General features: G+C 31.4%; 1 protein-coding gene across 1 annotated transcript; it reads right to left on the minus strand.

Annotated features, from left to right (window-relative positions):
- Window positions 1-8,779: 8,779 nt before the first annotated feature.
- On the minus strand, window positions 8,780-11,439 carry LOC134273218 (fibrinogen-like protein 1). Its single transcript, XM_062755408.1, has 5 exons — window positions 10,986-11,439; window positions 10,599-10,679; window positions 9,848-10,162; window positions 9,311-9,452; window positions 8,780-9,018 (listed from the first exon to the last, which is right to left on the minus strand). Exons 1-5 carry the CDS (start codon window positions 11,398-11,400, stop codon window positions 8,853-8,855), a joined length of 1,119 nt encoding a protein of 372 aa, XP_062611392.1. The 5' UTR covers window positions 11,401-11,439; the 3' UTR covers window positions 8,780-8,852.
- Window positions 11,440-13,842: the final 2,403 nt, after the last annotated feature.

Here is a 13,842-nt window from a genome sequence, read left to right on the forward strand (position 1 = left end):
GTTAACTAAACAGTGGAGTTGGATATATAAATATTTTGATGAATCTATGAGTACAGTCAAACAAGTTAATCAAATGATTGATTGAATCAATCCCATGGTCCATTAAACTGGTTAAGTTTGGGTCTAATAATATTCATCAAATCATTAATTACCAGTGACATTAGCTTGGATATGTCAGAAATGGAACCTAATTCCAATTAACCAGACTCTATAGTGAGTATATAGTTGTATTCATATAAATTGTTTGACAAACATGATCACTTTGGCTTTTCCATCGTCAATTTTCTTTATTTATGTAGTCGTTATAATTAATACATGTTCGCAAATATTACCTTTTAACTTGATCACATGTGTTTGTCCTACCAATTGTTAGACCTATGATTTTACACTGAATTTGAAGGAAATATATGGAGATAAAGAACAGTATTCAAGATCAAAATTTCATAAAACAATACAAAATAGAAGCAGAGCAAACACAGACTTCTACCCCAAGAAATCAGGAGTGGATCAGGTGCCATGGAGGGGTGAGCATCCCCTGCCGACAGGTCACACCCGCCGCGTGCTCCTTGTCAAAATCGGGAAATAACGGGATTTTCCGTCTGTCTGATCTATATATTTGGCTCAGAATGGGTGTGAACAAAGTGTACTCCTTCTTTGCACCCGATTCTATATCTTGAAATTTTTGAAGGTTAACTAATCAATCACTGTTCGTTAAAATATCTTCAATTTTTCATTACTTTTACTTTCATATAGAATAGTTTAATTCTATGTCTCTCGACCAATAGAATTAAACTATTCTCTATGAAAGTATAATACTGAAAAAGTTAAAATATCTTCAACTTTTTAAGTATTATACTGTCATCTAGAACAGTTTAATTTTATCTGTCGAGAGAGGGCCAAAAGCTATATTCTTTAAGGGTAATATTTTCTAGCAATGATAAACATAATTTGACAATGTAAAATATCATACACAAGGGTTTTACTTTGCATAGGTAAATAAGGGCTTATGGTTTACGGCATGAATTTGTACACCAAGCATGGTAAAATAAAAAGCATTAAAACAACACATCCTCACTTAAAAAAAACTTTGCCACCTCATTTGAGAAAAATCAGAGATGATTTCAATATACATGCAACAATTATGTAATGGCAAAGTAGAATATTTGTCAACGTTTTCGAAAGGCTAAATGTTAATTCTATATTTCTATAGGAGTGCGCAATTGAGTACGCAATCCTCTTAAAGACCAAAGACAGTTTAACTAAAAAATGCAAACATCGATGTAGTAATAAAAGACCACATAAGAGGAAATAGAATATCATTAATGTATGATTAAATACAGCGGTTTTTCTGATCGTCATGGTCAGTAAACAAATGATGTCCTAAGAAGGAAAAAGTCAACAGAATTCCGAAAGTCAACACTCCCACATAAGGAGGGGATAAATTAGCGAGTTACTCAGAATTAAGTCACTTTGTTGACTTGTACTTATATTAACACACAGGAATAGTTAGTAAACTTTATATACGTAAACTGGTCTCTAATTTTTGGGATGTCAAATTAAAAATAAGAATAATAGTTGGAACTAAAAGAAAACAAAATATCCATGAACTTGAGAAAGTAGGATTACACATTTAATACAGATGAATATATAATTAAAAAAACAAAATTATGGTCAAACTTTGTATGAAAGAAAATTCTAATCACCTATTTGAAGCACTTAACGGGAAATAACTCTAATATGTTTTAAGCGAGTTAATTGTCATACATGAAGAGTTATTTTTTGGAGTTATTGTTCTTTTTTTTATATAGCTCCAGCTTTAATTTGTAGACTTTCGTTCATTTAAAAAAAATTGATGAACCTGTAAAAAGCTACATACCCACTCATAGAAAAAAGTGAATGTTTCTTTCTCGATGAACTGGGATTTAATTATACTAGTGTTAATCAATCTTATACCCATAGTTCCCTTTCTAAGGAGAAAATTCTTTAAAATCATATATCATTTTTAAATATTTTTCATATTCCTAACAACCAAAATGAATTTGAATCACTATAGTTAATTTGATTCCAAAACTTCATAAAAATCCTCATAAACAAAGATACAAAGTGGTTTTCAGTAAATATGTTACCAAGCCTTCTTTACTATTAACTAAAATATTAACGGTAGTGAAGGAGAAACTTCAGGAGTACTGTGCATCAATATATACAAAATGTGGTGTAAATCAGATGTGAATACTAAAAAAGATCATAGGAACTTCTGGAAAATTTGAAATCACAAAATTTTACCAAAATCAATGGCATAAACATTAAAGACTTTTCAACTTCATATACAACCATTCCAGATTATAATTTAAAAAAAAAAAATCAGGCTTTTTGATATTAATGACAGCTGCTTTTTCAATAAAAATTGAACTCGTAAATTTACTAACCTTTTCATCGGTCATTGCTTATTTGAAAAATTATTTTGTTGAAAAAAAACATTCTTATTGTACAGACAAGTACACTGAAGTTGAGATTTAAAAGATGCTTGATTTTCAGATTGACAATATTTATGTGGTTTTCGGAGATCCGGTCTTCCAACAATCTATTGGAATTCCCATGCGTCCCGTTATAAGCAGACCTACTTTTGTATTCATATGAAGCAGATCTTATTGTGAAAATAAGAAACACTTGCTGTGGCCTTCAAGTCGACATTTAGATACATATATATCGAACATTTTGTCAAATAACAATGGTTATTTCGATTCTTATGCCGATATAATATATGCCGGTGAGCTTGAAATAAAAGATACCACAGAGTCTGACCCATCTGTTTCAGATTTGGATAATTTACTTGAAAAAAAAACGTTTATGGTAATCTAACAAACCAAGCTTTATGTTAAACGTGATGACCACCTTTTTAATCGTCAACTTCCCTTATGAGGATTATATCTCTCGGCTAATTCGATACGCAAAAGCATCCTCCACGTATAAATAATTTCTAAATCGAGATAAAATATTGACAAACAAGTCTTAAACGAGGTAAATTATATTATTTACAAACAAGTTGGTTGTTAAAATAAGAATATCAGCAGTCTCGTTTAAACAAAATATGGGAATATAATGATCAGTATTCAAGCTTAAAAGTCCACTAAACATTACAAATTCGGAGCGGAGCAAACACGAACAACCAAACAGCAGAGGTAGGGTCAGGTGCCACGAAAGACATTTCACAAATCATTTCATAAATTCTCTTCTTATTCTCGTATGGGATAAATCAATAATCAGTCAAATCGTAAGTTCTACGGTCGATTCAATGACCTTGTCGGCAAATACGATTTACCAATAAGTCAAATGCTCACAGACGTTTTTCATACTAATTGCTAGGGCATTATACGAGGGTTGTCCAAAAAGTTCGTGGACAATGACGTTTTGGTTAAAATAAATGGTTTATATGCATCTATTGTATATCAAAATATTTCTTAAGAAAAACCAAGTCAGACGGATTTATTTATTATTGATGAAACTTACTATTTTTGTAAAAATCGGAGTCTTGAAAGATCGCAGATTGTGCGCACGGAACAGTCTGACGTTAAGGTCCAGATCTAGTAAATGAAAGGTGCCTACAGATTTATCAAACTTGAGAAATAAATTCCTTTATTGATGCTTTACAACTTTAGCTTGGTCAAATAAGGTGTTTCGGGGCATAAGTTGTAGGTAAACAAGATGAAAAACTGTATTTCAAGCTGTAATTTTCATTGAAAAATGAAGAAAACCAGAATATGAGAGCTTTTTTCATATTCAACAAAGGAAATGTATCCAGATTGCCTACAGCCTCTCAAAAAACGGTAATTAGTATATGTTTATGGCCTCTTCTTTAAATCAATATTGAATATAATATATGTATCCGGTTTACTTTTCATATGATTTCAAATTGAATGTCACGAAAGTACCCTATTTTCTACATAATTCTGCTAAAGCCGTAAAGTGCGGGAAAAAGAAAGTTGAAATTGAATATGATGGATCTAGCATGAAAAATAAGTCTCAAGTTATTTACGAGATCTTGACTTTAAGCTAATTTCATTTAACACCCATTCTCAATATAAGGGCTCAAATAATGTCGCCTCACTTTCATTTAAAAGAAATACCACTGATGTAATTTCTAAATCAACATTATAAATAGTCATATAACAATGAATAAGAATTCATATAATTATCGATCTGAAAGGGTATTTAAGGAGTTCCAAATTCAAATATAATAGCCTATTTGAAATGTACGTTACTGTCGCCTAGGCAAATATTATTCTGAATCCCCTCTGTGTAATACATAGTTTTGATTCTTAAGTAAAAATTTTCTGATAAGTTAAACCTTGTATCATATATATTTCTTTTCATAACAATAAATACATTTTCTTTGTGATAATAAATAATTTTTATTGCGCAATGTCCATGTCGCTTAATTCTATTTCAACCACATTACAAGCAAACACAAAGATTATACACCTGATAGTTTTGTTCTCCTTTATTTATTGATGGGCTAAATTTGAAATTTCAATAGCTTAATTACTCCTACTTAGATAATGTAACATGAAATTGAATAATTTGAGCAACTTTTATAAATATGTTTACGGAATGAAAGACATTTTCAATCGTAGAGATAAGAAAGAAATGTACGTTACCTATATTCTTCCATTAAGAACATATATTAAGTAGAAAATATGAGACGACTCTGAATAAGCAACCCCTTGTATCCTGTAAACTGGCAAAGACGTTCTGGTTAACACAATTAAAAATTATTTTTTACATGAAAAGTGATCATTTGAAATGTACGTGACTGAAATGTACGTTACCATGAAATACGAATTAAGTGAATCTCGCACGAATTTTCATTTATTCTCATACTTTCACACACTCGAATGTGTACACAAAGGAAAGTTTCAAAGGTTGGAGGTCGGCTAATTCCCAAAATTAATGAAAAGAAACGTTTCTGCTGAGATAAAAAAATATATTAAGGTCAATTATATGTAATACAATTTTGATACCTGGTATATATTTCTGAATACGAAACCTGTATGATGCATTTCTTATGATATGCAAGTTCAAATAGTATCAATATATTGCGTGTCTAACGTACGCTTGTGGAAGAGAATTGATTTTTATATTTGAAATGTACGTTATGTATGGTAACGTACATTTTACATATTTCTAACTGACATTTTTTTAATTTAGTCAATGAATTGCGTTTACACGAGCGAAACAAAATTATCGTTACAATCCATTTGACAACTGGCCACATAAATCCATCTAAATGCACCCCTAATCCTCGTAAATGTTTTAGACTGTTACCACATGCTAGAAAATTTATTTCTAAGAGTCTTAAATTTATCTTTGGCAACCTTTTTGCAGTTTTTTTACTTTAAATATGCGACTTTTCGTCAATATTGATTTAATATTAATAATTTAATTATTGTTGTTGATAATTTAAAACAAGGTATGCATAGGCTTATAATTGGTAAAAAAAAAATTAGAAACAAAAAAATAGAAAAAAAGAAACAAATAGGCCTAAACCCAGAACTCAAGATTGTCACGTACATTTCAAATACTGAAAGGCACACAATACTCAGTTTTGTTTGAATCATTGCATTTTGGTTACATTTTTCCAGATCTGCTGAAAAGCACGTATATTTGCGTTTTGAAAAACGATAATGCAACATACTAAATGAAATTGTTAACAAACTGTCGATGGATATATTCGGAATAGATTTATGTTCAGTTTCAATGGCCACACACGTGCATTTGTTAGATGATAGCAAAATACGTCTGACTCTTATATTTTTTTTGTCTGTACCTTTGCACACAGGTAGAAGTAACTAGGCTACGACCGGTGTCAATTTCAGCGAAACAGCACAAAAGAATGGTAATGAACTAAGGTGTGGGGGACTCTCCAAGAATATGTGAAATGAACGTTACCGAAGTGACGTGACATTCATGTAGTTGATGACAAATAACCTCGTTTGTTACATTATGATTTCTTATATTACTGCCTTAAAACGCTTCATTAAAATGATTTTTATGTCAATAATTGCTTTTTTCAAAATTTTCTTATTACTAATTTACATATTATTACAAGCTTGAAATGTACGTTTCCTACTCATATTCTGAGGCAATCGTGTTTTTATAGTGGTGTTTGCGACACATAACACAATGTGATTACATAGAGAATCTTTTTTTTAATAAATTGAAACAAAACGATGAATTTTTAGATGAATTTTAAGCTTTTTATTATACAGAAATATATCTTGAAATGTACGTTACATTTACGTATTTTTCTAAATCGGCATGGATATATGTTAAAAAAGACAGTAACTACAAAATAGAATTTTACTACATGTACATGTTAGGTTCCAGTATCTATAGAAAATGACAAGATTCCAAACTTATCGCTCTAAACAAAATAGAGAGAAGAATTTAAAGCATAAATTTTAAAAACTGTAAATACATCTGGATCAAAAAGTAACCATTGTTTTTGGAAAGGAAAAATCAAACGCAAGTTCGTATGCCGAGAAAATATGTTGCTGACAGAGTTGGTAGGATGTGCTGGTGTTAAGATGAGCTATTCCAATTGTCATTTTAATGACTATATTTTTTTTACATATCTTTTTGGACATTGAGGAAAGAGTAACGTACATTTCAAGCTACATTTCTGAATAAAATCACCCTCTGCTTTATCGTCTTGTCATTATTCCATGTATTAAAATTTGATGAAAAAAAATCTTGAAACAAAATCTTCAGATACTTTCATTCAAAGGTAATTGATAGAAAAATGGTTTTCTATAACTTCATTTTTTTAAAAAATCAGAGAGGCATTTGTGCCCTTATATTGAGAATGGGTGTCAAACGTCAAACATTTGCCTTTTGACTTAACACATGTTCATGGACACACACAGTGACTATATTTCTTTTTTAAGGCGCAACATACTTCCATGTTTGCTAGCAATAATCTTTATGTATAGATAATAATTTATTCAAATTTTTAAAATTCAAAACAAGGAACAAAAATTTACGAGCGTCATCTATATAAATAGCTTGTACACACAAATTGCACAGTCACGCCCGACGCTGCGTTAGATTTATAACAATGAATAGAAACCTCCATTTTCAGTAAATTACATTTGTTTTAAAATTCTTGTAGTGTCTTCGAATTTGTACACACCGTTGAAAAATCGTATATATCAATCTCAAATCAATACACTAGATATATTTCAAAAATTTTTGATTGTTTCAACAAATCTTTTGTCTCTTACCTCGTTTCAACTTCATCAAAACATATTTTTTGATCGGAAGCTGCCCCGTTTGGACGGCAGACGTCGCTTTTTCTGTCGAGTTTTGACATATACTTGTTTGGATTCACTGTCTCTATAGCAAACGATACTTAAGAAATAGCCTCTTTATTTGTGTTACATAAAATTTTATTAAGTTTTGACTTGTTTTATATAGAAAATATTCATTTTAATCCGAATACAATTATATCAGAGTTAATGTCATTTTAACCTTGGTTCGTGCACACAATCTGCGATCTTCAGAAACCCTGATTTTTAGAAAAATATTACGTTCCATCAATAAAAATAAAATCATTCTGACGTTTTTGCATAATAAATATTTTGATATATAACAGATTTATATACAACCATTTATTTTCACTAAAACGTACGTCATTGTCCACGAACTTTTACACACTAAATAATCGACGGATTTTCCCCATTCTTTCCCAATCATGACAAGGAGACCGGTTATGAGGGTAATATATAATTTGTTGGACCTGAGGTAAAAATATTGCCGAGAGTTGTAGATCTCCAGGTTCAACAAGTCGTTTACTCCATTACCCAGACAACAACAGTAATTGTTTTCTTATACTCTTCAATTTAAATCTACATGAAATATAAGTGGAGAGAACGAACAGAATTAAAGCTCAAAAGTCCATTAAACAAGACAGAATAGGAGCAGAGAAAACATGGACCTTTCAAAGATTAGAAGTGGGATCAGGTGGCATGCCATGGAAAAGTGAGTATCCCCTGCCGACCGGTCACACCCGCCGTGTGTTTCTTGTCACGATCGGGAAAAAAGAAAAATTAATCCGTAGACAATTCACTATGTAAATAATGAGCTGACAATTAGTATGAAAAAAGCATTTGACTTAATGATAGTTTGTATTTGCTGAGAAAGTCATTGTATCCACTACTGAACTTACGTAATAGACTGCTGATATTCTTGCATCATCGACTTGTTTGTCGACAACAATTAAGTATTGAGTAGTATTATGACTTTAAAAATGCAATTCTTTATTTCATGTGTCCAAATATTATATTAATATTGATACTGTTATACAGAGTTATATGTTGTCTATCTGAAAAAAAGATTTGTTTGTAAAACATTGATAACCATGCTGCTCCGAGAGTTTTTTTCAAAGTAGGTCAAGGTCAGTGAAGATACCTCAATGCATTCAGATGTTATGAACCAGGCTAATTTTTTTTCAAACGAAGGACAAACATAAAGAGATCAACAAGAAAGGTAATTAAACTAAGATCATAGGTTTTATTACAAGAAATGCAGATAAGAAATATATATGCCCCAACGCTATTTATTGTAAAGTACTGACCACGTTTATACTTGTAGTTTTAAGAAGTTATTCCAAGGTCAATGTTTTGAGGCCAAAAACTGTCGAACTCAAGAACAACTTTTTATCACAAGAAATACAACTTTGAAACATACTTTCAAATACTTTTTGTTTCAAATTTCAATCTTATCTAAGAACATTTAAGAAAATGATACAACTATTTTCTTGGAAAAGAAATGAGCTTTAGTTGTAAAAAAATCCATTATGCTGGTCTAATCTTCATCTCCACACGCGCCATTGAGTACTGTTTATGTTTCCATGGATACCATTCGATACCAGTTCCCTCAAGTGTGGGATCCCCAGCAATTTCCCCCGTTGTCCTAGGCCCATAAGGGGATCCTTTTAGAAATTCGCCATTCAGATTGGAGCTTAAATATATATTTTTATACAACTAATTAATGAAATAAACATTACAAAAGTTACATTAAAAATAATTCATTTCAATCTGTATTGTATTTGTAATTATCAACATTCAGTGTATTGTTTTAAGCATCTAATCGTTCGAACTTGACACGTTCGTTTTTTTTCGTTTTATTTTTTAAATTTTATAGTATTGGTTTTCTTTTCTTTTATTGTTTTTGTTTTGTTTTGTTTTGTTTTGTTTTGTTTTTCATATTTATTTTTTGAATAATTTAAACTTCATCATGATATTTTATGTACCTGTAGCAGGAATTAAACCACCATCCCGATTTCAGACGCTTGGCACAGTTCATAAAAGAGTTGTCGCGATCCCGATCCGGGGTGCTGAATCTCTGATTGTTATGACGTAGAAGATTGGACTGAGGGTAGTTAAGGGAATCCCCTATAGCAATAATATAAACACAAAAATAATCAGTGCATTACTTGATATAGCAGAAAAAAATATTTAAAAGAAAAGGTTTTTGTGAAAAAAAATCTTTCGTAAGACGGAGATTGGGAGATTAAGATAATCCTCAGCATCCTCTACGAACAGTGGGTCGTTAGTTCACATGCATTAAACGACCATAAGTAGAAACAGGACCGTGATTTATTTTAATGATGAGCTTCATCGTTCTCTCTCTTACTGCTTCATCCTTATCAATATACCATTTTGCAGAATGCAATTACATTGTAAAATTTCTGTGAATAGAATTATTAAAAATAATTTAACTACCTCCAGTACCAAGTACTTTGTGAGAACATAGGAAGAACAGGTTTTTTATTTTTAAAATAAAATACCCGCATCTCCTGTGTATTTCCCAACCGAGAGTCTGTAATCCGTACTCTCTGGACTCAAACGAAAATCCCTGTATTCTGCCGTCACGATGTTTCCCGACCAATCCATCAGCTTGATGTTGAGGACGTTATTTCCGGCAGCTGTTAGTTTGTGTATAGCCTCATTTCCGAGCCAGAATTCTGAAGTTAGGTTCCCGAACCCATCTCTGTAATCAGTCCAGTTTCGATTAAAATTGACTGATGCATCCTGGCGTCGTTGTATAACCGTCCAACGTCCGTCGTCATGATATAAATCACAATAGACTTCTTTTGCACTTCCTGAAAAAATATAGTTGTAAGATACCATACAAGATGAATTATGTTCAAAAGTCCGAAATTATTTAGTATGAAGATTCCAGTATGAATTGAGGGCAAAGCGGAAACCTAAATATAAAACCATCAGTTTTGAAATCAGATGCCATAAAGGTGTAAGTATCCCCTATCAAGCAGTAAAGAAATATTTAAAACACTTCATTCATTAAATGGACCAATTTCACATTTAAACACTATATTTTGCGATATCCCAAATAAAACTTTGGGGTGGATACTCTGTACGAAAATTTTATAAGTACAATAATTACATTGTTGTATATCGTATATCATAAGAAAACATTCTGCTGAAACACGGTGTTACACTTAACACAAACTACATATTAACATTTATAGAGAATGATAAATCTAAAAAAAATCAAATAAAACTGATTCCTGTACAAACCTCCTAGCTCTATTTGGTAGACCCCGCTATTTGTCTCCCCTTTTGCTGCCCAGTCGGCACAATCACGATACGTGAATGGAACTATAAAAAAATTAAATATGTTTGCATAGCATAATTTCAGTCATTAGTCGTTATCAATAACGAAATGCAAGAAATCTTGAAAAGCACTAAAATTTAACATTTTTCAAGTCAACATTGACGTCATTTCTGAAATCTCGACGTAATATCTAATATCTAAAAATATATCATTGATGTCACAAAACAGCTTTCAAAATTATGTTTTACATACAGGGCAATATCATTTTTCAAAGTATTTCTGATGGAATAGTATTTAAATGAGGTTTGATTTAACCTGGTTTACAAACTTGAACTTGAAAGAAAACCTGCCTGCTGGAGTGGGCATGGTAGATGTTGTTGTTGACATCGGGAGTGTAGGTGGAGGAGGAGCTTGTGTTGTCATGGTTACTGTTGTTGACTCAGTTGTGAAGGCAACAGCATTTTGTTGAAATGCTGCCATCTGTATTGAAAGATTTTGCACCAATGACATTAACTGTTGGTTTTGAAGCTTTATCAATTCATTTTCCTTTTTGAGTGCACTACAGCAGGACGTTGCATTCGCAATGGAAGTTTCCAGCAGGGATATTCTTTCTTCGTGTTCGTCCAGGTTTTGGAATAAGGACACTTGGCATCGTGAAACAAGTACAAAATTTGTTAGAAAACACCAAATCACAACAAAGGTGGCCATTTTGGCATTACTGTTATGTTTGACCTTTGTTGATAAGAACATTTGATACAAGAACATGTAATAAGCTATCAATAATATCAGAAGGTGCGCCCATGCATGTTTCTCTTTAAAGTGCATATACTTACGTAACAGGAAAAAATTCTCAGTTTCTCAGAAGAAAACACCTTTTCTATTAACAAAATTTTTTTGGGAATAATTAAAAATTGGCAAGAAAATGCAACCATGGTTGGTGCCTAATAAACAATTTAAAAAAATTTCACTGTAAATTTACTTAGATAGACAAAATGTTTACCTTCTCTCAACAGATGCATTGTTAAGTCTCCGACTTAGGGTGCCATTTAGTTATCGGTCTATCCATCCATCCGTCCGTTTCATTTCATTTGTCTGTGATAGAGGGTGTGAAATGACCTAAATCTAATTTCCTCGATCTAAAAAGAAGGTCAAAAATCCTTTCTGTATATAAACATTGTCTTGTGGCATATTAGTTCGCCCCTTGGATGATTAGGTGACCTTAAACCTCAAACATCTTCACTCCAACGATACCTATGGGCATAAGGTGTGCAGTAACTTTGACCTTATTTTCTAAATAAATGGCCGAACACAAAAACCTATTTGTATTAAATCGTTATTGCCTCTAAGTTTTTTTTTATTGCTAACAAAGAATTTTTCTTACCCTTAAAATATAAATGTTGGTTTCATATCTTTGAATTTTAAATATAAATATTACAGACATCATAAAAATCAAGCCAAAATCTATACACATTAAATAATGATTACACATAAGAAAACATATGTACAGGGTGTTTCACAATATATGTCACACATCTAAATGGGCATAATCTGAATATCGAGCATGATACCAAAAATATCAAAACACGATAGTTAAGCACATTGATCTAAATTTATTATATTGCATAGTATCGGGAAAATTATAATAAACCATGAAGTAACCGATGATATAACCAGTGATGTCATAATTTCTGCTATTCTCAAAATTGCGTAAAACTTGCAGCAAAAGTTTGTTGTAAACTTTTATTATAAGAACAGTTTACGATATCTTTAATATTTTACAGGGGGTGATGATAAAAAATAACTAGACCAGCAATTACTGTCTATTTTTCTTATATCAATAATAAGTAGAGGGTTTAAATTAAATTAAAATGTAAAGATGAAAGACAGAGACCCTGCCTCCTCTTTACCCTACCCTACCCATCCCCCAAAAATCAAAAAGAGATGAGAACAATATCAGAGGGAAGTCAATCATTGAGAAAACCTCATGAAAGTCTGATCTGAGTTGAAGGAAATGGTTTGTAACAATGCCAGTAGGTGTATCAAGAGTATTTCGAAATCTTAAAATTTTAGTTAGGTGTGTCTGCATACAAGATTTCAACGTTTAAAGTCAAATGATATTCAGAGCAGGGGTTAAAGTTTGCAAGATTGACTGAAAGGAAGAGCGAAAGGAGTGGACACCAATTAACTCATACCGGTAGTTCTGAAACGACACATTTATTTAAATGCAACTTTAAATAAAAATAGATTTGCACTTTGGGGGTTCTAAAAAGCCAGATATAAAACAAAAAAAGTCTCAGAAATCTTGGGAATCTTGGGAAACTTACAAAACAGCTATCAGAAATTTATAAACATCAGTCTCTTAAGTTATTTAGGAAAATGTTTGGAAAACACTTGGAGAATAACATTTGAGGATTTGTTGCCATAGTAACTGAAGTAGAGAATTTTGGATACTTCTGACTCAAAAAAAAAATAATTTTGAATATATGCTGATTAAAATGATATATAAAATGTATATGTAGCTTTACTTGTCATTTATCTATCTGTCTTTAGATGTGTGACATATATTTGAAACACCCTGTATGTACATCTACATGCAATCATCAACCCCGCTCCCGTAACCAATAAGTAAGGATGGGGGTAGAGAGATGTAATCTTCTCACACATCCTTTTTCATAGTCCTCTTTTATAGATTCCTGTTAAACCTATCTACCTCTCTCCTCAGGATTAATCAGTCGAGTAATACATATGTTAGTTTAAAGTTAAAATGTTTTTGAATGATAAGTCAATTAATAGGGAAAATTTCAGATCGATTTCCCAAAGAAAAAAGTTTTTTTTTTAAATTTTGTTTTTAATTTGTTAATTAATTAAAGTAGCATGTTTTATAAGGTACCACTGAATTTGCATTTTTATAAAAGGAAAAAAGTAAATTTCTATCAGCAACTTTATCATAAAATATTTTTTCGTTTAAAAAGTTCAACTAGAAAGGATAGATGTTGTTCCAGAAACAACCGTTTTATTTTTCATTTAAACATAAAATGGATGTTAATCACGTAAATAATTATTGCTTAAGGATCCTCTCTACACTGCACACTAAAAAGTTTCTTTCGGGGATTCTGCATTTTGAGTAACCTGCCTTTAGATCTTAATTCTAAAAACAAATAGAGATTTACAGTATATCACTCAATTTGTAATCAATTCAGGTTTTTG

Source organism: Saccostrea cucullata, unplaced genomic scaffold (assembly GCF_032062105.1).
Source record: "Saccostrea cucullata isolate Sc308-1 unplaced genomic scaffold, CSIRO_AGI_Scuc_v1 ctg741, whole genome shotgun sequence".
NCBI lineage: Eukaryota > Metazoa > Mollusca > Bivalvia > Ostreida > Ostreidae > Saccostrea > Saccostrea cuccullata.